This window comes from Apodemus sylvaticus, chromosome 14, assembly GCF_947179515.1.
Source record: "Apodemus sylvaticus chromosome 14, mApoSyl1.1, whole genome shotgun sequence".
Classification (NCBI taxonomy): domain Eukaryota; kingdom Metazoa; phylum Chordata; class Mammalia; order Rodentia; family Muridae; genus Apodemus; species Apodemus sylvaticus.
In genome coordinates, this window is record NC_067485.1 from 52384818 (window position 1) to 52410058 (window position 25241).

The 25241-nt window shown below is 38.9% G+C and overlaps 1 protein-coding gene across 1 annotated transcript in view; it reads left to right on the forward strand.

Annotated features, from left to right (window-relative positions):
• Hecw1 (HECT, C2 and WW domain containing E3 ubiquitin protein ligase 1) overlaps positions 1 to 25241 on the forward strand; it is a 173439-nt gene that overhangs the window by 119751 nt on the left and 28447 nt on the right. Inside the window, exons 16-21 of the mRNA XM_052156837.1 lie at positions 908 to 1004; positions 13650 to 13733; positions 14642 to 14751; positions 16495 to 16615; positions 17310 to 17423; positions 18280 to 18432. Coding sequence (XP_052012797.1) covers positions 908 to 1004; positions 13650 to 13733; positions 14642 to 14751; positions 16495 to 16615; positions 17310 to 17423; positions 18280 to 18432 — 679 coding nt within the window. The remainder of the gene's footprint in view (positions 1 to 907; positions 1005 to 13649; positions 13734 to 14641; positions 14752 to 16494; positions 16616 to 17309; positions 17424 to 18279; positions 18433 to 25241) is intronic.

Consider the following 25241-nt stretch of genomic DNA (forward strand, 5'->3'; position numbering starts at 1 on the left):
TTAGGGCTGCGTACTCCACAGGCACCTACTTTTTACATTTTGACTAGTTGTCTCTGCAGAACCAGTATCCACTGAACAAAGAAGCTTCTCTGATGAGCAACAAAAGTTGCACTCCTCTGTGGGTATAAATATAAACACAATAAAGGTAGTCTGAAACTTTGCCTATTTATCAGTATAACAATGGCAGGTTCTCCCCCGAAGCCTATGTCCTCCCCAGTCATCGTCCTTAATCAGGTTTAGACTACCAGATTTGGGATCCCTTCTGCAGAGCAAATCCCAAATCAGTTTTTAAAAAAGGGTTGGAGACCCTCTGTCACATTAATGCCATCACTGAACCAAAGGGAATTCTTGATTGGCGGCTGGACCAATGGTTATTCTTCATAGTCTTCCATCTATGCTTCTCTTTCCATGTGTGTAGGAGGAAAGTTTGCACAGTCATTATTCCCAATCTCAACTATTTAATTCCAAAGCACTTGTGTTAAGCAAAATGAGGTGAAAGTCTAAATAATGTGTATTTTTCATCCCTTTGAATGGAAAATCAACATAAAGCCATGGCAGCAAGGGTCCAACACTCAGAAAAGGCTTTCCTTGAACTCAGGAAATTTTTTTTTGTTGTAATAGCTTTGGAAAAGAACCATAAATGCAGATGTCCTCACAGGAGAACTGTGCTGATCTTCATCTTCCTTCTAAACATAGATGGAATAGCCCTATCATGTCATTTACAGATAACTGCTCAGAGCTAATTCACTTTTACCTGTATCTTTTAAAATAATAACGCTATTGTGTCCTGTTTTTATACAGGCTTTCTTAAAAGTACTTCAAATGATTACATTATCGCCTAATATTAAGTGGGCATTTTATGGTTATCTTCTTCAACCACTGTTCTGCATTTTCTTTTCTGTTTCAGCATACAATGACAAGATTGTGGCATTTCTTCGCCAGCCAAACATTTTTGAAATGCTACAAGAACGTCAGCCAAGCTTGGCAAGAAATCATACACTCAGGTAGGGTTCATCTCCCAACTCTAGAGCACTTGTTCCTACCACTTTTTTTTCCAGGTTGTAAAGCAACACTATAGAGAGACTTATGACACCTTTCATCCCTGTATATAAGTTTTAGGTTGATACTAAAAAAGAAGGGTGCAGTGTTCTGAAAAATTTCTCAGAGAAGGTAGTCCTATCAAGTTATGTAATGTTAAAATGATTTCCAGTCACTTGGAGGCAAACAGACAGGGAAAAACATAGGTTTATAAAAATTACTTATGTAAAGCACTACCTAAATTATTTTTAATTTTGAAATATAATTGTTTCATTGCTAAAACAATTAGGTGACAAAACTAAGCAAACACAAAGTATTGTGTGTATGTGTACTTAAATTCTAGGATATGTGAGTCATGTTAAATATGTTTTGCTCCTCTTTCTTTTGTCGTTTTATTTATTTACATTCCAAATATTGTCACCCCCGCCTTCTCAGTCAGCCCTCCAAAAGTTCTTCACCACATTCCCCATCCCCTTTGCCTCTGAGAGGGGGCTCTCCCCCCACCCCAATCACTCTCCTCACATCCCTTTTCCTGGAGCTTCAAGTCTCTACAGAATTAGGCACAAGTTCTCCCACTGAAGCCAGACAAGGCAGTCCTCTGCTACACATGTACCTAGGGTCATGGATCAGCCCATGGATGCGCTTGGTGGTTTAGTCTCTGGGAGCTCCTAGAGTTCCAGATTAGTTAGCACTCTTGGTCTTCCTATGGGGTTGCCATCCCCTTCAGCTCCTTCAGTCCTTCCCCTAACTCTTTCATAGGGTTCCCAACTTCAGTCTAATGGTTGACTATAAGAATCTGCATTTGTCTCGATCACCTGCTGGTAGAGCCTTTTAGAGAAGAGCTATGCTAGGCTCTTGTCTTTTACCATCCTCATAGCCGAAATTATCTTGATTTTCAGAAGTGTCTGCCCTCTGACTGAAGAATATGAGTCTTTACAATGCAATAGGGGCCTTCCATCTTTCATAGATTCCCAAAGATAATATTTTGAGTAATATGACAGTCAGAGATTTTAATATAATTACATCATTTTCCTCTTCCATTTTCCTCTTTTTAATATATCTTTTCTTGCTCTTTTTCAGATTCTTAGCCTTACTTTTCATTATTTTTTATTATATGTATATATATTCACAAATACAACCTGTTCAGTCTGTACAGTGTTACTTGTTCAAGGTTGACAATTTGGCCCTGCATAGCCAACTACTTCTCGTCCCTGGGAAACAGCACTTCTCCTGCTCTAAGTATCCCTTAGTTACCTGTAGGTATTTATCTTAGATTGAGGCACTGATGTCATCTCATGATTCAGCTCATGTTTAGGCAGTCATCTTGGTGAGACTTTATAGGTGTGGCATCTAACAATCCAAGAAGACACAGCAATCTTACAGCAATCTCCTGTTCCTCTGGCTCTTGAAATCTTTCCACCCACTCTTTTGCAATGATCTCTGAGCCTTAGTTACAAGGAGTTGTTATGTTGTAAATGTATCTGTTGGGACTGAGCTCTAAAGGTCTGCATTTTGATTGGCTGTGATTTTCTGTAATAGTTTCAGCCTGTTGTTTTGATTGTATTTATCTGTGGTGTAAAGATAAATTTTTAATGCAGTTAGGGATTAATACTGGTTGGGTAAAGTGGTAGTTTTGGGCTCTCCTCAAGGGATAACACTTGTTTAGTAATGTGGTAGTTTTAGGATCTCCTCAAAAATCTGTGATTTCATAAACCCTGCCTAGTTAGCTAGGTTTCCAGTTACATATGTATATAATAACAATTAGTGACAGAAAAGAGACCATGGATTTGGAAGAAAACATTGAGGGATCTGAAACAAGACAAGGGAAGGGGAAAATTACATAATTATATGATAATCTTAAACATAATAATAACTTTAAAAAATTTTGGATTTTGTACTCTAGAAGCAATTAAGGAATTTTTCTAACAATAATCAACCACAAATGACATTGTGTATGTTCACAGTAACTAAATATGCATTTCAGAAATATTTTCAGTTATATTTTGAAAGAAAAAGCCAACTAGTAAAATTATAATGTTGTCAGCCAAACATTAGACAAAGCTCAAGGAATCCTGTACAAGAAGCAGAGGAAGGATTCTAGGAGCCAGAGGAGTCAATCCTGTGGGTTTCCTTGTAGTATCCTCCACCCCTCTGGCTAATACAATCCTTTTTCTCCTTCTTTGCTCATTCTCACACCAGGAATTGTCCCTTTTAACTTTACTGCTTCCCTCCATTACTAAGGATATGTACTCACATCTGTGTTAGGAACCTCAAATAAGAGGCTGGGGTGAGGTGCAGGGGGAGAGAACACTTAACATCTATCTTTCTGACTCTGCACTACCTCACTCAATATGATCTTTTCTTTTTCCAACTATTTACCTAAATATTTCAAGGTTTTATTTTTCTTTAAAGCTAAATAGTATTCTATAGTATATATATAGTATATATATATATATACTATCACATTCTCACTAGCTATGTGTCAGATGAAGGACACTAGGCTGTTTCTACTTACGAGCTATTGTGAATAAGCAGATATGAACCTGACTGAGTAAGTATCTGAGGTGCAGGATGTCCAGTTAAGGCATGGTATGTCGCTGGGTCATAGGGTGGGTTCATTTTTAGCGTTCTAGGAATTCTACACATGATTTCAAGGGTGACTGGACCAGTTTTCGCTCCATCAACAGTGGATAAAAGTTTCCATTGCCTCATGGCCCCTACAGCATTTGATCTGTGCTATTCTAACTGGGCTAAGGTGAAATTTCAAAGTTGTTTTTGAAGGAACTCTGACCAGCTCAAGAATGGCTGTAGCAGGCCTTGCCCTTCTCCCTAGTTCCTTCTCTTTGCTTTGCTAAAAACTATTACATTTCATTCCTAAAACTAGCTACCAAGGTCTGTTCACTTAGACTGACTGCCAAGGTCCCGCTATCAAAGTATTGAAGTCCAGAAAGCAAAAACCTCTTTGGCTGATCTAATTAACATTCCAAACTAAAATTAAACACCTCTTCCTAACATGGCATTTCCCCCTTTACCTTTACAAATTGTCATTTTATGGGTCACATCTGTTTCCTCTCTTTTCAGAGGCAGTCCTTTGACCTCCAGTACAAATACGCCTTCCCCTTCTCTCTTGTTCCCTCCCCCTTCCCTCTCATCCTCTACCTCCTGTTCTTTTCACTTATTCCCTTCCCTTGGTCCCTCTGTCAAATAAATCTCCTCTTGTTCTGAGAACTTGATCTTGGGGACCCTGGGCCTATAATAATCTCTTACAGTTTTGATTACCAGTTTCTCTTATTTCTAGGATAATATACAATTTTTTAAAAGAATTCCTTATCCATATCTTTTTTTTTTGACAATGTTTGTTCATGTTCCAGGCTCATGTTTTAAATGGGTCATTTTGGTTTTCTTTACTGATTAAGTTCTTTATAGATTCTAATATTGATCCTCTATCAGATACATATTTGTCAAAGATTCTCTCCTATTCTGTGGGCTTCCACTTTACCCCATTGATTGTCCCAGCATGTTTTTCTCTTGTTGAAAAGATCCTAAGTTCAATTATACAGCTGTTGGTTACCACACAGGTATGAGTGATCCATGGCCCTACTGATAACCTTAGGGTTATCATGCCATGAAGGTTGTTGTTGTGGTTCATAGGCATCATAGCTGGGTAGACTGTTAGTCACTTCCCTCCTTTGGAAGCTTGCATGGGGCTTCTGGTTGTTTTCCTTCCTTAGAAACTTTCAGGTCAGATCCATCTCAGGGTCCTCTAGTCCCTGTTTCTTAAGTGCATGGTGTCTTCAGCAATAGGAGTTTACCTTGCAGCTCTTCAGAGGAACCAAGGGCAGTAGCAATAGTCTATAATATTTTGGGAGACTCTTGAAAATCCTGACCAACAACTCAAATGAGGACTTCTATGCCTGGTTTGAGAGGGCGGTGTTAAATGGTCTTTGTCTCTTGGAGGGAGCATTGTCAGTCCAGATGAGTAAATTCTACTTAAACTATATATGCATATTAATTACTTACTTACACATATTATAGGTGTTTTTAGGTAGAGAGTTAAGAAGCTGGGCTTCTGTTACTCTCTGAAAAGGATGTAGACCAGCCTTACCTGTTTTCCAAACCCCAGTTAGAGAAGCCACCGTGAACATCAGGTTTTGCTTATAGCAATTACTGCGGTAGTATTTTATCTCAAATGAGGTTGGATCCCAAGTCATGCTCTTATTCAGCAACATCTTGAATATTTTAAAGAGCTCCCAAAGATTTCCCTTATTGTGAAAAAAATCTTTATTCTACAATAATAATTACAGAAAAAAGGTCTTCAGTTTTAGAGGGAGTGGTGATGCATGGGAGGAGAGATAGTGGTAGAAATGGTATAAGTATAGTACTCATGGCAGCGGCGGCGGCGGCAGCAGTAGCTGGTCCAGCTGAAGGGCCATCAGCGGTGGAACCAAGGCGACACAGGGTCCAGTTAGGCCCTGCGCCCACGACCACTGACCTTCGCTGACCAGCCGGGAGGCAAGCAGCTGCAGTTCTGCGGAGCCTTTCGCTGCATGGAAGCCACTTCAGAACTCGGCTTCCCGCCAGTCAGGAGAGACTCACCTCCATCTTGATTCCGGGCTCCAGAGATCGGACAGACTGAGGTACACAAACATAATCCTAGGCCCAACACCGCAGGGGTCTGAGCCTGACGGGCGTTGGCCTGCACCCAGGCCCTGGGCTGTTCGAGTGGCCATCGGGGCGCCAACCCAGCCAGGAGTTTTTTTTTGCCCTGGCCGGCGCACGCGCCGCCATTTTGCCTACAGGACCCAGAGTGCGCGGGAGGGCAGAGACAGCTAACAAGCGTAGCCTGAGGCTAACAAAACGGGGGTCTAGGCCCCAAAAGGCACAGGACTGACCCCAAGAACTGGGCGGCTTGGTGGGCCATCTGTGTCAACCCGCCCAGGAGGTTATTAGCACAACAGACTCTCCCGGTGCTTTCGGGGAGCACGGACGCGCACGCCCGCCATCCGGGTCACCTGGCGGACCCAATTAACAGTCATAGCCCTAGGGGAACTTTGCTCGGACCTTGGCCTCCCAGGCTTTTGCCTGGACTCAGGGTCTGGGCGACCAGGCTAACCTAGTGTGCGCCTGGCGGTGCACACGGGTTCCATCTGGTCCACAGACACAATCTGGGGCAAGGCCTCAGGCAGAAGCCCTCAGGTCAACTCTCTCCGCTTCAGATCAGCCTGGGCGGCTGCACCACATCTCCAGGTCCCTCAAGAAGCTAGTGGGGGCTTCCGGGCGGCCAGCTGGGAGAAGTCGGTGTGCTCCAATAAATCCTGCGGGCCCCAGCGGGAGCCTTCAGGTGCCTGCTTCGGGATCTGAACAGCCTGGACAGCAGCACCCTGTCTACAGGCAGTGCAGGGTGTAAGCTGTGCACCAGAGGCCAACTGGGAAGGGGCAGCTTGCACTGGTGAGTCCAGCACTGACAAGACCAAGTAACACCAGTAAGAGCTAGATGGCAAAAGGCAAACGCAGGAACGTCACTAACAGAAATCAAGGCAATATGGCAACATCTGAACCCAATTCTCCTCTACCAGCATGTCCTGGATACCCCATCACACCAGTAAAACAAGATTAGGATTTAAAATCACTGGTCATGATGCTGGTACAGGAACACATGAAGGACATATTTAAAGAAATTCAGGAGAAAATGGATCAAAAGTTAGAAGCCCTTGCAAGGGAAACACAACAATCATTGAAAGAAATCCAGGAGAATACAAAAGCCAACAAGGAGGAAATGCAAAAAACACTTAAAGAAATACAGGAGAACTTTGGTCAACAGGCTGAGGTCATGAAAGACGAAACACAAAAATCTCTTAAAGAAATACAGGAGAACTTTGGTCAACAGGCTGAGGTCATGAAAGAAAAAACACAAAAATCTCTTAAAGAATTACAGGAAAGCACAAACAAGCAAGTGAAGGAGCTAAGCAAAACCATCCAGGATCTAAAATCAGAAGTAGAAACAACTAAGAAAACTCAAAAGGAGACAACTTTGGAGATAGAAAGCCTTGGGAAGAAATCAGGGGACAGAGATGCAAATATCAACAACAGAATACAAGAAATAGAAGAATGAATCTCAGATGCTGAAGATTCCATAGAAACCATGGACTCAACAGTTAAAGAAAATGCAAAATGCAAAAAGCTTGTAACCCAAAATATTCAGGAAATCCAGGACACAATGAAAAGACCAAACCTAAGGATTATAGGCATAGATGAGAGTGAAGATTTACCACTTAAAGGGCCAGCAAATATCTTCAATAAAATTATGGAAGAAAACTTCCCTAACCTAAAGAGAGAGATGCCCATGAATATACAAGAAGCCTACAGAACTCCAAACAGACTGGACCAGAACAGAAATACTTCCCGTCACATAATAACCAAAACACCAAATGTTCTAAACAAAGAAAGAATATTAAAGGCAGTAAGAGAAAAAGGCCAAGTAACATATAAAGGAAGACCTATCAGAATCACAGCAGACTTTTCACCTGAGACTATGAAGGCTAGAAGGTCCTGGGCAGATCTCATGCAGACTCTAAGAGAACACAAATGCCAACCAAAACTACTATATCCAGCAAAACTCTCAATCACCATAGATGGAGAAACTAAGATATTTCACGACAAAACCAAGTTTACCCAATATCTATCCACAAACCCAGCCCTACAAAGGATAATAGGAGGACAACACCAATACAAGGAGGGAAACTTCACCCTGAAAAAAGCAAGATAGTAACCTTTCATCAAACCCAAAAGAAGTTAAGCAATCAAATATAAAAAATAACGTCAAAAATGATAGGAAGTAACAATCACTATTCCTTAATATCTCTTAACATCAATGGACTCAATGCCCCAATAAAAAGACACAGACTAACTGACTGGATACACAAACAGGACCCTACATTTTGCTGCTTACAGGAAACACACCTCAGGGTCAAAGACAAACACTACCTTAGAGTAAAAGGCTGGAAGACAATTTTACAAGCAAATGGTCTCAGGAAACAAGCTGGAGTAGCCATTTTAATATCAGATAAAATTGACTTTCAACCCAAAGTCATCAAAAGAGACTCTGAGGGACACTTCTTGCTGGTCAAAGGAAAAATACAACAAGAAGAACTCTCAATCCTGAACATCTATGCTCCAAATGCAAGGGCACCCTCTTTCATAAAAGAAACTTTATTAAAACTCAAAGCACACATTGCACCTAACACAATAATTGTGGGTGACTTCAACACTGCACTTTCCTCAATGGACCGATCAGGAAAACAGAAACTAAACAAGGACACAATGAAACTAATTGAAGCTTTGAACCGATTAGATTTAACTGATATATATAGAACATTCTATCCTAAAACAAAAGAATATACCTTTTTTTCAGCACCTCATGGTACCTTCTCCAAAATCGACCATATAATTGGTCACAAGACAGACCTCACCAAATATAAGAAGATCGAACTAATCCCATGCCTCCTATCTGATCACTATGGAGTAAAAGTGGTCTTCAATAGCAACAGAAACAACAGAAAGCCCACATACACGTGGAAACTGAACAATACTCTACTCAATGATACCTTGGTCAAGGAAGAAATAAAGAAAGAAAATAAAGACTTTTTAGAACACAATGAAAATGAAAACACAACATACCCAAATCTATGGGACACAATGAAAGCAGTGCTAAGAGGAAAACTCATAGCCCTGAGTGCCTCCAAAAAGAAAATGGAGAGAGCATACATTACCAACTTAATGACACACCTGAAAGCCCTGGAACAAAAAGAAGCTATTTCACCCAGGAGGAGTAGAAGGCAGGAAATCATCAAACTCAGGGCCGAAATCAATCAAGTAGAAACAAAGAGAACCATACAAAAAATCAACAAAACCAGGAGCTGGTTCTTTGAGAAAATCAACAAGATAGATAAACCCTTAGCCAGACTGACCAAAGGGCACAGAGAAAGTATCCAAATTAACAAACTTAGAAATGAAAAGGGAGACATAACAACGGAAACTGAGGAAATCCAAAAAATCATCAGATCCTACTACAAGAGCCTGTACTCAACACAACTGGAGAATCTGGAGGAAATGGACAATTTCCTTGACAGATACCAAATACCAAAATTAAATCAGGACCAACTAGACCATCTGAACAGTCCCATAAAGCCTAAAGAAATAGAAGGAGTCATAGAAAGTCTTCCAACCAAAAAAAGCACAGGACCAGATGGTTTCAGTGCAGAATTCTACCAGACCTTCAAAGAAGAGTTAACACCAATACTCTTCAAACTATTCCACAAAATAGAAACAGAAGGAACACTACCCAATTCCTTCTACGAAGCCACAATTACGCTTATACCAAAGCCACACAAAGATCCAACAAAGAAAGAGAACTTCAGACCAATTTCCCTTATGAACATCGATGCAAAAATACTCAATAAAATTCTTGCCAACCGAATCCAAGAACACATCAAAACGATCATCCACCATGATCAAGTAGGCTTTATCCCGGGAATGCAGGGTTGGTTCAATATACGGAAATCCATCAATACAATCCACTACATAAACAAACTCAAAGAACAAAACCACATGGTCATTTCATTGGATGCTGAAAAAGCATTTGACAAAATTCAGCATCCTTTCATGCTTAAAGTCTTGGAGAGAACAGGAATTCAAGGCCCATACCTAAACATAGTAAAAGCAATATACAGCAAACCAGTAGCCAGCATCAAACTAAATGGAGAGAAACTTGAAGCAATCCCACTGAAATCAGGGACCAGACAAGGCTGCCCCCTTTCTCCTTATCTTTTCAATATTGTACTTGAGGTACTAGCTTGGGCAATTCGACAACATAAGGAGGTCAAAGGGATACAAATTGGAAAGGAGGAAGTCAAACTATCATTATTTGCAGACGACATGATAGTCTACCTAAGTGACCCAAAAAACTCCACTAGAGAGCTCCTACAGCTGATAAATAACTTCAGCAAAGTGGCAGGTTATAAAATCAACTCAAGCAAATCAGTGGCCTTCCTATACTCAAAGGATAAGCAGGCTGAGAAAGAAATTAGGGAAATGACCCCCTTCACAATAGCCACAAACAGTATAAAGTATCTTGGGGTGACTCTTACCAAACATGTGAAAGATCTGTATGACAAGAACTTCAAGACTCTGAAGAAGGAAATGGAAGAAGACCTCAAAAAATGGGAAAACCTCCCATGCTCATGGATCGGTAGAATCAATATAGTTAAAATGGCCATTTTGCCTAAAGCACTATACAGATTCAATGCAATACCCATCAAAATCCCAACTCAATTCTTCACAGAGTTAGAAAGAGCAATTATCAAATTCATCTGGAACAACAAAAAACCCAGGATAGCTAAAACTATTCTCAGCAACAAAAGAAAATCTGGGGGAATCAGTATCCCTGACCTCAAGCAATACTACAGAGCAATAGTGTTAAAAACTGCATGGTATTGGTACAGTGACAGGCAGGAGGATCAATGGAACAGGATTGAAGATCCAGAAATGAACCCACACACCTATGGCCACTTGATCCTCGACAAAGAGGCTGAAAACATCCAATGGAAAAGATAGCCTTTTCAACAAATGGTGCTGGTTCAACTGGAGGTCAGCATGCAGAAGAATGCGAATTGATCCATCCTTGTCTCCTTGTACTAAGCTCAAATCCAAATGGATCAAGGACCTCCACATAAAGCCAGACACTCTGAAGCTAATAGAAAAGAAACTGGGGAAGACCCTTGAGGACATCGGTACAGGGAGAAAGTTTCTGAACAGAACACCAATAGCGTATGCTCTAAGAGCAAGAATTGACAAATGGGACCTCATAAGGTTACAGAGCTTCTGTAAGGCAAAGGACACCATCAAGAGGACAGATCGGCAACCAACAAATTGGGAAAAGATCTTCACCAATCCTACATCAGATAGAGGGCTAATATCCAATATATATAAAGAACTCAAGAAGTTAGACTCCAGAAAACCGAACAACCCTATTAAAAAATGGGGTACAGAGTTAAACAAAGAATTCTCACCTGAAGAACTTCGGATGGCGGAGAAGCATCTTAAAAAATGCTCAACTTCATTAGTCATTAGGGAAATGCAAATCAAAACAACCCTAAGATTTCATCTTACACCAGTCAGAATGGCTAAGATTAAAAATTCAGGAGACAGCAGGTGTTGGAGAGGGTGCGGAGAAAGAGGAACACTCCTCCACTGCTGGTGGGGTTGCAAATTGGTACAACCACTCTGGAAAGCAGTCTGGCGGTTCCTCCGAAAACTGGGCACCTCACTTCCAGAAGATCCTGCTATACCACTCCTGGGCATATACCCAGAGGATTCCCCACCATGTAATAAGGATACATGCTCTACTATGTTCATAGCAGCCCTATTTATAATTGCCAGATGCTGGAAAGAACCCAGGTATCCCTCAACAGAAGAGTGGATGCAAAAAATGTGGTATATCTACACAATGGAGTACTATTCAGCCATTAGAAACAATGAATTCATGAAATTCTTAGGCAAATGGATGGAGCTAGAGAACATCATACTAAGTGAGGTAACCCAGACTCAAAAGGTGAATCATGGTATGCACTCACTAATAAGTGGTTATTAACCTAGAAAACTGGAATACCCAAAACATAATCCACACATCAAATGAGATACAAGAAGAAAGCAGGAGTGGTCCCTGGTTCTGGAAAGACTCAGTGAAACAGTATTTGGCAAAACCAGAACGGGGAACTGGGAAGGGGTGGGAGGGAGGACAGAGGAAGAGAAGGGGGCTTACGGGACTTTCGGGGAGTGGGGGGGGGGGCTAGAAAAGGGGAAATCATTTGAAATGTAAATAAATTATATCGAATAAAAAAATAACAATAAAAAAAAGAAAAAAGAAGAAAAAAAAATATAGTACTCATATATGAAATTCTCAAAAAAGAAAGTTATATTGAAAGCTTAATGTTGACTGTTGTGCCGTAAACAGCTAAGAAATAGACTCAGCCTATATGTTCATCAATAGATGAATGGATAAAGGAAAACTGTTACATACATACAACAGAATTATATTTGGCCATAAAGAAATAATGGAAACATGACATTAAAAAAATAGTAGACCTGGAAATTATTTTAAGCAAAAGAAACCAAATTCTTAAGGCAAATATTGAATCTCTTCTTCATATATAGATTCTGAATCTTAAGTTTTAGATACATATGTGGAAAGGGCTCATTTACACACTATCGGGATATAGAATTATGTTGTTATAACATGAAATGGACCTAGATGTCCATTCACCTGTTGATGGACATTTGTTTTACTACCACTTTGGGGGATATTAGGAATTAAGACCTTTTGTAGAATGATGCTGTGTAAGGCTGTCTTCTGAACCATACTGTATACCTTCATAAGATCAGCTGTGTCTACTTGTCAGAGTCCATCACACATTAGACTGTTGACATTTCCAACATGAAGGATACATCCAGCCACTTCTCCCCATCATTTGCAAGCAGTTCTGCCCTGAAGCATGTGGTCTCAGGGTCTCAGGGAGGGCCTTGAACAAACAAGGGGAAGGAGATTTCACTTATTAGTCTGTAGGGAAGACATCACTGATGCTTCCAGTGTAGCTGTTTTGGGGTCTTCCATGGTCTTGCAGGCAAATCCTTATACCCATGATGAATAAGTAAAACCAATAAATGTGATGGTTAACTATGAAAAAAGGCTTAAAGAAAATGCCCATATATTTGGAGTCATTGTCAGAGAAAGAACAATATTGCATCACTGGTGGGGCAAACCAAGTGAAGGCTATATGTGATATCTTCATATTTCCATTTGAAATTATTTTTAATTGTGCCTCACCTGATATAAAAATACAAATTTTAATTAAAATTTAAATATTAAAATAAAACAATCCTTAAATTTTCCCCAAATTTAGCTGCAAAAAGGGAAATTTAACTCATCTAAAGCATGCATGTATAGGGTAATTACTGAGGGTGATGGTGTTGCTATTGTTCGGAAAGCAAATAGAAAAGTCAATTTGAGCAAAATCAATACTCCTTATCTTAGACTTACCTGATATAAATTTCAAGATTATAGTTGGACATCGGAATGGGTAACCTGCAACTAAACTGAGACAGAGATCTATGCTTTGACTAAACCTGGATGTCCTGGTCAATCTAAAGCTCTAAGGCTTCCTCTGCTCCCATGGTGGCATCATATATTTTCTATCAGACAGAAAGATTTCCCTAAAGCCAGCCTTCACTTTGTCCTCTCATGACTTCCAATATACCTTGAGCCAAGAGAGGTCTTTTTACAGTTCCCCCTAGCTTTACTTTGGTCTTCTCTATTTCAATCAGACTCTGACTTTGCTATGCTCAACTTCAGAATCTACGTGAATCTCAGAGGAATCCATACCTTGAAAAGCATCTTAGGAATTCAAAGATGACCTTTGAGTATTATGAAATGCACCAGATACTGGGGGAATGCTGTTAGCTATGGTGTGAGAAAGGATAAAAAATAAAATGATTTATTCATTCCTTAGCTTTTGAGTTGATATGTAATTCTTATTTTCTTTTCACCTTTATTCTAGGGAGAAAATCCATTATATTCGGACAGAGGGCAATCATGGGCTTGAGAAATTGTCCTGTGATGCAGATCTAGTCATTTTGCTGAGGTAAGAGGTTGAACCTGAGACCTTCTTGAAAAGCTACAGTGGAGAGGTTGTAGAAGGAATTAATGCCATCCTGAAACACTTTCCATCTTCTCTAGAAGATCTGTCCTTGATTGGCAGCACTTGCTGTGTATCCTTATTGTTAGATGTACAACTAGAGCATTAGGAGCTGTTATATGTAGATTTATGCTACCACCTTTGTTCCTGAATCTGAGATTGCACTACCAGTCCCCATCTGGCTTCCCTTTTGTTCTACCAGCCTTTAGCTCCAGGAGGTGATGCTACCATCCCCCTCCCAGCTTTCCTTGAATCTGAGGGCACAGACAGACAGTTTGTTCCTTTATAGCTTCCCTTCTTGTCACAATTGCTGGTTGCTGATATCTCCCTCCTGGAAAAGCATACCCTTACCAATTTATTATTTCTGTCCCTCCACCTTCCCTAAACTTAAGTGGCTGGTCCCACCTATCCCTTTTCAAATATCCCTAACCACCCACCTATAGTAGTGGCCACAGGCCACAGCTTCTATCTCCCACCCCAACCAACCCCTGAAACTCACATGGCTGCTGCATTCTTTGTCCTCCAAACCATGGCAGAAAAAACCTTCTCTCCTTCCTTGTGTCTGCCTTTTCCTCCTGGGATGCAGAAGTCCTGCCTATACCTTGCATCCAGCAATTGGCCTCCAGGCTTCCTTTATTGACAAATCAAGAACCAATTGAGGAATAGGACCTTAGGATCAGAACTGCCCCCTTCAAGGGGCTGTGAAGTTCTTAATGGAGACTTTGTTGTTAAGCAATAGAGGGTTAAAGAAGCAGAGAATTTGCAAGTGGAGATTCTAACTGCTCTTTCAAAGTCTGTGTACACTTTCTCACGGAGAGATAAACAACTAACTTTCCTCTTTTTAAACTTTACAGTCTCTTTGAAGAAGAGATCATGTCCTATGTTCCCCTGCAATCTGCCTTCCACCCTGGATATAGCTTCTCTCCCCGCTGTTCACCCTGTTCCTCACCTCAGAACTCCCCAGGTAACTTGGAACTCTGGCCTGGTGTCACCTAAAGTAGTCCTGTGTGTGTTTTTCAAAACTGAAAGAGAATACAAAACAGTTGTATTTGTGTGTGTGTGTGTGTGTGTGTGTGTGTGTGTGTGTCCCCATCCTAATCAAAGTACACTGTAAATCAGGTATTAACAAACTAAACTTCTGCCTGTTTTTCTAGTGTCCCTAAACTACAGTGGAACTTGTTTATGTTTCTAAATGATTGAGAAAGAAAATGAGATATATTCTAATAACTATGCCAAAGTAGCCTAAAGCTCATGGCTATATTGTGATGGCCTCCGAGATACTGAGATTACAGGAGTATGTTATCATGCACAACTGAACAATAAAATGAAACCTCAATATCTCTCAGTAATGATTCTAGAAATCTGCCCATGCTTGGTCATATTTGTATTTTATGTGGGATAATTCATACTTGCAGCAGTAGATATGAGCAATACTAGCAAAACTGTATTGCCTTAAAAGCCTACAATATTTATTCTCTGCTCCCATATAGAGTTGGATCCTCTACTTAACCTGTCATTGCACCCTAATGACTGCTCTATTAGACATTAAAGTATTTCAAATGCATTTATTACAAGCAAACGAAAGTTTGTATTGTAATGATGTGTAGGTCCTTGTTTATTTCAACAAAAATATTTCAATAGTCAAATGTTGACTATCTGAGACTGTGGGTCATACAGTATCTTCAATGTTCTTCAGATTTGTCCAATTTTTTTGGTCTTAAAAATGTCCATTCTAAGAATGTTACTTTATATAAATACATACCACAGAATAATATTTATGGCTATTTCAGAAACTGTTGGAAACTGTGTCCTAATCCTTAACCCATATTCATTGATTTGTTTTAAAATGAAACTCAAGGAAGGCTTTTTAAAATCAAGCACTCTAAGCCAACTCAATCCAATGACATATCAGTATTAATATTTATATGCTGAGGAATGACTGGAAAATACTAAAAAGTGTTTTTCTTCTGTAATAATTCATATCATGCAATAGTCTCCAAGCTGAGCTGAGGTGTTCAGACAGTGTTCATTGGCATCACATGCCATGACAACGTGCACAGTGCAAAGAATATATGTAGTATGTTCACACCAAAGCTGCAATAAGGTTGTATGAAGTACTGGAGAGTTCTCCCAGACTCTGAAGACTCATTTGGTTTTGAATTAATTTTTGGTTACTGTGTGTTCAGCAAAAACAACTTCACAGTAAGTTATACAGTTAATGAAAAGTTGATCTAATATAAACCCCTAAATGCATAAGTTCTAACAAATACGTGTGTTTCTCCTTTCAACATCATTATCAATACAGAAGCATGGAACATTACACATGCTAAGGTCCTCTTGACTCATTCTACATCCAGTCATATCTCAACATCAACTTACAAGAACACTTTTATTTAGTTTGTTTTATCTTAATACTTTTAATTACCCAAGAAATGAGCAAGTCAAGGCAATTCTCATGGAGGTGCCTTGACTAGAAACACATTTGAATAATTAAAGTGGAAAATATACATATTCCAATCAGGATCCACTTTTCTCTTTGCAATTTTACTTCTGTTTAATATAAAAGTTATTGGCATGGTGACAATTAAAGGGATTTCTTAGAGATGGCCACTAAGGCTAGGAACATGCTTCCATGGCTCTGCTGCTATCCTGCACAGTTGTTCTTGAATGAAAAGTCATGACTACTACCATGTGTTTCTCTCTACAGGTTTACAGAGAGCCAGTGCAAGAGCCCCTTCACCATACCGAAGGGATTTTGAAGCTAAGCTCCGCAATTTCTACCGAAAACTGGAAGCCAAAGGATTTGGACAGGGTCCGGGTAAAATTAAGTGAGTACCTAGTACTGTGCCCTATTTTTTAATCTATTCACCTTTTTCACCTTGAACATTGGATCTATTAATATGGTAATGCTACTGCCTTAAAGGGATAAATAGAAAAATCAGAAAATTGGAGGAGAAAAAGAATAATGTGCAAGTAATTGGAAGCAAGAAAACAGGAAAGAGGAGGAAAAAGAGAAAGAACTATAGGCTTAATACAAAGAGGTACACAGCATCAACAACAGACCTTTCCAGAAAAGAGAGATCTTTAACCCAAGCTAACAATCCCGTATTTCCATTCATGTAAGAATAATCAAGGCAATATTTGTGAACTCTTTGCAACTTTGCAATGAAGTCCAAGTAAAAACAGTGTTGCCTTCTCCATGGGTTTATTATTTTAATTGAAAAGCCAAGCTCAAATTTAAAATCCTAACTTAAGATGCCTCCTAACTTAAAATACATGATACCACTTAATAAAACAATAATTTTAAATACAGTTGGGTTTGTCCAATGATAAGCATATGTGTGTTGATTGAGCGCTAGCATTTTGAATGTGTCAAGCCATGTACCAAACTGACAGAACCTCTGTCTTGTCTCTTCTTCTCTAATGAGTGAATTTACAATAATGAGTCCTCATGATTGACATACAGCAGTGCTCACTACCCTGATGTCACTGCTTCCATTCACCTTGACCTTTTATTCGCAGGCTCATCATCCGTCGAGATCACTTGTTGGAGGGGACCTTCAATCAGGTGATGGCATACTCCCGGAAAGAGCTCCAGAGAAACAAGCTCTACATCACCTTTGTTGGAGAGGAGGGGTGAGGCACCAGGAGCTTTGTACAGATCAGTGCGGGGAAATCAAATCCCAGGAATGAGAGGCAATGTCTCTCAGGAAAGGATAGAGTAGCTACAAACTATTGGCCTAAAGTGGCCCTAAGCATAAACTTTTAGTAAACTTTGCTCTCCCCAGGCAATCTCAAGCATTAGGCTTCTTTCTCTTTAAAGAAAAAGAAAAAAGAAAAAATTCTGAATTACTGGAATGTCCCAAAGTCTGAGATCCCAAGACCAAAGTATAATAAAAATTAAAATCCTGAATAATTGAACATTTACTTTATAGGTTGTGTACATTTCTGAGAATGAAAAAACTAAAACTCTTCACTCCAAAATTCATATATCAAGTTATATACCATGGTTTTTATGTGCTTTCTGTGACTTCATTAATTACCTAAGTGTGCAATTCAACTACCTTAAGGGCAACTGAAATTGACTTTTAAGATTTTATGAATACATATATACATACATGCATATATACATACACACACATACACACACACACACACACACACACACACTTTTGTAGATAATTTTTCTTAGTCTCCCACAGCAAAGCCCTGTTTACAATGGGCCAGATGTGTGTTTTATCTTATAGATACTTGATAGTTGAAAGGGAGAGATTTTAAATACAATTTCCATAGGAGTTCATTTGTAGACGTTTGGTTGAAAAGTACCACAAAAGCAATATTGTCATCTATAAATTGATAGTTCTACTTGGAGTTCACTGCAAAGAGGAGAGACTGTTCTCAGACCCACATACCTGAAAGTCCTCACTAGGATCTAGATAAAAAAAAATACTATTATAAAACTGAACTTACTGGACCTGTGCTTCCTTTGCAGCCTGGACTACAGTGGCCCATCTCGAGAGTTCTTCTTCCTGTTGTCTCAGGAGCTCTTCAACCCTTACTATGGACTCTTTGAGTATTCTGCAAATGACACATACACAGTGCAGATCAGCCCCATGTCGGCATTCGTAGAAAACTATCTTGAATGGTAAGGTCTCTAATGTTCACTTTCTCACGTTTAAAATGTGTTGCCTTTATGAGTCAAAAGTCAGCAACATTTCTCTAGGAAAACTGCATTTGGAGCAGTTAGTCAGGAATAGTTAGATCCCAAGAGCCAAGATCCTAAGATAACACCCACAGAAGCAAGAATACTAATCATTACAGAGATTGTAAAACATTACAGAGAACCAAAGACATTGATGCTATAACAACTGTCTATTAATATAAGATAGAATAATTGCCTACTTAAAATACTCTAAGAAGACACAGATCATAAAAATTGATAATTTTACTGAAATCATAAATGTGCCACTGGCTGCATCTCAGTGGTATTCGGGGTTTTAAAATTCTTTTACCTTTGCATCACTAATAAGTGGATATTAACCTAGAAAACTGGAATACCCAAAACATAATCCACACATCAAATGAGGTACAAGAAGAAAGGAAGAGTGGCCCCTTGTTCTGGAAAGACTCAGTGAAGCAGTATTCGGCAAAACCAGAATGGGGAAGTGGGAAGGGGTGGGTGGGAGGACAGGGGGAGAGAAGGGGGCTTATGGGACTTTCGGGGAGTGGGGGGCTAGAAAAGGGGAAATCATTTGAAATGTAAATAAAAAATTATATCGAATAAAAATAATTAAAAAAAATTCTTTTATCTTGAACCAGTACGCCTTTAGCATTGGATTTATATCTTTCAATAAAATAAACTTCCTGAGTCAGATTACCTCTGAGTATCCATCTTATTTGAAAATTCAGTGTTGTTTGTATTGGCTTCTAATAAGAAATTATATTACCTATTATGAATATATATATGAAAATCAGGATCTGTCAGTTCTGTGTGGGTTTGTGGGCTCAATAACTGCTGTTGTTGATGCCTCCAGAAATGTATGTAGAACTTTTAGTCACAAACAAATGCATCATTCTAGACCTAATTTGATTATCTCATTAATCTCAGGAGATCCATTTTGGCTTCTAGAGACAGATAAGAGCACTCCTGTTTGAAGCAGCTCATTTATACTATTATTAAATTAATCTATTGAGAATTCTTAGATGTATTCATTTTTCACCTTGTTGTGACAAAATACCAGGTAAAACAAATTAAGAAATAAATGTGGATTTCCACTCACAACTTGAGGATGCAGTCCATCACTTGGAAAGCATGGTGCAAGAGTATGAAATGCTTGGACACATTGCTCTGCAATCAGGTAGAAGAGAGCTACAAACACTTGCACTCTATTTGCTTCCTCCTCTTTATTTATGTCAGTGCCCTAACCTGTAGAATAATGGCACTCACATTGAGAATGTGTCTTCCCACCTCATTTAAATGTATCTAGGAATATTCTCACAGACAAGCTCAAAAGTCAGTTTTCCAGATGATTCCAAATTCCATCAAGCTTACACTCAAGATTAACTATCAAAAGTCTACTCCTTGTCAACTTAATAAACAAACATAAAGCTTTAAATTTTAATACATTTTATTTACAATTTTTCATAAATACATTTTTGTTTTGTTTGCTTTTTAGTATTTTTCTAGTTTTGTTTGATTGAAAATGGATTTTTTATACAAAGTATTCTGATTAAATTTTTCCATCCACCAAATCCCCCAAGACCTTACTCAATTCTCCTTTGATGCAAATACACACACTTTTCATTTTTGATTAGAAAACAAACATTTAAAGAATAACAGTTACATAAGATAAAACAAGGACATACAAAGTAATGGGAATGGGGCAAAACAAACAGAAGAAAGAGAACCAAAGAAAAATTTTAGAGACACATATAAAAGTAGAGACACACATTCATACACATGGGAATCCCATAAAAACACAAAACTAAAAGCCATAATATATATGCAAAAAACCTGAAAAGTTTAAAAAAAAAAAAAGGAGGAGGAGGAGAAGGATAGAGGAAGGGAGGGAGGGAGAGATGGAGGGAGGAAGGAAAGGAAAGGAAGGAACAGAAAAGAAAACAAAAGAAAAGAAAGGAAAGGAAAGGAAAGGAAAGGAAAGGAAAAGGGAAAGGAAAGGAAAGGGAAAGGAAAGGAAAACAAAACAAAACAAAACAAAACAAAACAAAACAAAAGAATCACAGAATACCCACAATACAATTCACAGACTACATGAAACCTAAGAAGGAAGACTGCACTAAAGTGTGGACACTACAGAAGTGGCACAATCCCACAAAAATCAGGGACTAGACACAGAAGTGGGAAGAAAATTATCTCAGGGGATATATATAGAGGGACTGGGAGAGAGAGGGGAGAGGGAGGGAAAAGGGGTCTGGTAGAGATGTGTGAGGAGATTGGGAAGAAGTACAGGTATATATGTATATAACAACAGAAATTGATTTAAAAAAAAGAGGCGATGGATTTGAAAAAAAGCAAAAAAGTATACATGGGAGAGATAGCAGGGAGGAAAAGGGAAAGGGAAAATGCTGAAATTATAATACCAAAAGAGAGAAATAAGTAGAGGAAGGACACTGATGTGTTTGAATTAATTTTATATCCAGACAATTTGCTGAAGTTGTTTATCAGCTATAGGCATTCTCTGATGAACTTTTTGGGGTCACTTAAGTAAACTATCATATCATCTGCAAATAGTAATATTGTGACTTCTTCCTTTCCAATTTGATTCCCTTTGACCTCTTTTTGTTATCTAATTGCTCTGGCTAGGACTTTGAGTATTGTACTGAATAGATAAAGATAAAGTGGGCAGCTTTGTCTAGTCCCTGATTTTTGTGGGATTGTGTCAAGTTTCTCTCCATTTAGTTTGATGATGGCTACTAGTTTGCTGTATATTGCTTTTACTATGTCTAGGTATGGGCCTTGAATTCCTGATCTTTCCAAGACTTTTACCATGAAGGGGTGTTGAATTTTGTCAAGTGATTTCTCAGCATCTACTGAGATAATCATGTGGGGTTTTTTGTTTGTTTTAGTTTTATATAGTGGGTTACGTTGATGGATTTCCATATATTGAACCATCCCTGTATCCCTGGGGTGAAGCCTACTTGATCATGATGGATGATTGTTTTGATATGTTCTTAGATTTGATTTTCAAGAATTTTATTGAGTATTTTTGCATCAATATTCATAAAGGAAATTGGTCTGAAGTTCTCTTTCTTTGTTCAGTCTTTGTGTGATTTAGGTATAAGTGTAATTGTGGCTTCATATAATGTAATGGGTAGTGTTCCTTCTGTTTCTATTTTGTGGAATACATTGAAGAGTATTGATATTAGGTCTTCTTTGAAGATGTGATAGAATTTAGAATTAAAACAATCTGGTCCTGGGCTTGTTTTGATTGTGAGACTTTTAATGACTGCTGCCATTACTTTAGGAGTTATGAACAGATTAGATGGTTTATCTGGTCCTGATTTAACTTTGGCACCTGGTATCTGTCTAGAAAATTGTCCATTTCATCAAGATTTTCCAGTTTTGTTGAGTATAGGCTTTTGTAGTAGAATCTGCTGATTTTTTTTTATTTCCTCAGTTTCTGTTGTTATGTCTGTCTTTTCATTTCTGATTTTAATAATTTCAATACTGTCTCTGTGCCCTCTGGTTAGTCTTGATAAAGGCTGATCTACATTGTGGATTTTCTCCTGGTTTTGTTGATTCTTTGTATAGTTTCTTTTGTTTCTGTTTGGTTGATTTCAGTCCTGAGTTTGATTATTTCCATTTGGTGTATTTGTTTCTTTTTGTTCTAAGACTTTCAGATATGCTGTTAAGCTGCTAATTTATGCTTTCTCTAGTTTCTTTTTGGTGGAACTCAAAGCTATGAGTTTTCTTAATAGCACTGCTTTCATTTGCCCCATACGTTTTGGTATGATGTGCTTTCATTTTCATTAAATTCTGAAAAGGCTTTAATTTCTTCCCTGACCAAGTTATCATTGAGTAGAGCATTGAGCTTTCATGTGTATGTGGGCTTTCTGTTGTTTTTGTTGTTGCTGAAGACCAACCTAGTCTGTGGTGATCTGATAGGATGCATGGGATTATTTCAACTTTCTTGTATTTGTTGAAGTTTGTTTTGTGTCTTTTTGGAGACAATTATGTGGTCAATTTTGGAGAAGGTACCATGTGGTGCTGAGAAGTGTATTCTTTTGTTTTAGGGTGAAATGTTTTATAGATATCTGTTAAATCCATTTGGTTTATAACTTATGTTAGTTTCTCTGTGCCTCTGTTTAGTTTCTGTTTCCATGATCTGTCTATTGAAGAGAGTGAGGGGTTGAAGTCTCCCACTCTTATTGTGTGAAGTGCAATGTGTGCTTTGAGCTTCAGTAATGTTTCTTTTATGAATGTGGGTACCCTTACAATTGGGGCATAGATATTCAGAAATGAAAGTTCCTCTTGGCGGATTTTTCCTTCGAAGAGTATAAAGTGTTCTTCTTTATCTTTTTTAATAACTTTCAGTTGAAAGTCAATTTTATTCGATACTAGAATGGCTAATCTAGCTTGTTTCTTCAGACCATTTACTTGGAAAATTTTTTCCAGTGTTGTACTCTGAGGTAGTGTCTTTGTCACTGAGGTATGTTTCCTATATGGAGCAAAATTCTGTGTCCTGTTTACATATCTAGTCTGGGAAACAACACCCTTCACAATGTCACAAATAATAAAAAAAAATTCCTTGTGACTGTAACCAAACAAGTGAAAGATCTGTGTGACAAGAACCTCAAGTTTCTGAAGAAAGAAAGAAATTGAAAAAGATCTCAGAAGATGGAAAGAACTCCTATTCTCATGGATTGACAGGATTAATATAGTAAAAATGGCCATTGAGCTGAAAGCAGTCAATGGAATAGAATTGACCAACATACCTATGGTCACTTGATCTTTGTTTGACAAAGGAGCTAAAACCGTCAAATGGAAAATAACATTTTCAACAAATGGTGCTGGTTCAAGTGGCAGTCAGCATGTAGAAGAATGAAAATTGATGCATTCTTATCTCCCTGTATAAAGCTCAAGTGAAAATAGATCAACAATCTCCACATAAAACCAGATACGCAGAAAGTAATAGAAGAGAAAGTGAGGGAGAGCCTCAAACACATGGGCACAGGGGAAATTTTCCTGAACAGAAAACCAGTGGCTTGTGCTCTAAGATCAAGAATTGACAAATGGGTCCTCATAAAATTGCAAAGCTTCTGTAAGGCAAAGGACACTGTCAATAGGACAAAACAGCAACCAACAAATTGGAAAAAGATCTTTACCAGCCCTACATCAGATAGAGGGCTAATATCCAATATATACAAAGAACTCAGAAAGTTACTCCAGAGAACCAAATAACCCTATTTAAAAATGGGGTACATAAGTAAACAAAGAATTTTTAACTGAGGAAATTTGGATGGCAAACAAGCACCTAAAGAAATGTTCAACATCCTCAGTCATCAGGGAAATGCAAACCTAAACAACCCTGATGTTCCACCTCATACCAGTCAGAATGGCTAAGATTAAAAACTCAACTGGCAGCAGAGGCTAGCAAAGATGTGAAAAAAGGAACACTTCTACAATCACTACTAGTACAACCACTCTGGGAATCAGTCTGGCAATTCCTCAGAAAATTGGACCTAAAGACCCAGCTATACCACTCTTGGACATATAACCAAAAGATGCTCCAACATATAACAAAGACACATGCCCCACTATGTTCATAGCAGCCTTATTTATAATAGCCAGATACTGGAAAGAATCCAGATGTCCTCCAACAGAAGAATAGATACAGAAAATGTGGTACATTTACACAATGGAGTGCTACTCAGCTATTAAAAACAATAACTTCATGAAATTCTTAGGCAAATGGATGGAGCTAGAAAGTATCATGTTTGAGGTAATCCAGTCACAAAAGAACACATATCGTATGTACTTACTGATAAGTGGATATTAGCCCAAAAGCTTGGAATACCCAAGATACAATTCACAGACTACATAAAGCTCAAGAAGAAGGAAGATCAAAGCGTGGGTGCTTTGGTCCTTCTTAGAAAGTTGAACTAAATATTCATGGGAGCAAATACAGAGACAAAGTGTGTAGCAGAGACTAAAGGAAAGGCCATCCAGAGACTGTCCCACCTGGGGATGCATCCCATATGCAGCCACCAAATGCACACACTATTTTTGATGCCAGGGAGTGCAGGACAACAGGAGTCTGATATAGCTGTCTCCTGAGAGGCTCTGCCAGAGCCTGACAAATACAGAGACGGATGCTTTCAGTCAACCATTGAACTGAGCATGGGGTACCCAATGGAGGAGTTAGAGAAAAGACTGAAGAAGCTGGAAGAGTTTGCAACTCCGTAGGAAGAACAATTATCAATCAACCAGACCCCCCAGAGCTCCAATAGACTAAACCATCAACCAAGGAGTACACATGGAGGGATCCATCGCTCCAGCCATATATGGTGGCCTTGTCAGGCATCAATGGGAGAAGAGGCCCTTGGTCCTGTGAAGGCTCAATGCTCCAGGGTAGGGTAATATGAGGGTGGGGAGGCTGTAGAGGGCGGTTGGGTGGGGAACACCCTCATAGAAGCTGGGGGAGGGGGAGGGGATAGAGAGTTTCCCGGGGGTGTAAATAAAGAAAATATCCAATAAAAAAGTAAGTTAGAAAATGAAAAGAGAAATAAGTTTAAAAAATAAAAATAGGACTTTAAGTTAGAAGGGAAGGTGGCCTTGGAGGAGAAGGAAGTATGTGGAACCTATACTTAGGACACACTGTATACATTTATGAAATTCTCAGTTTAACAACAACACAAGGATTCCCTCCAGCCACAGCCTTCTTGTGAACTCCCCTCCAGTGCTGACCTATTCCACTAGAAAAGTCACTGTGT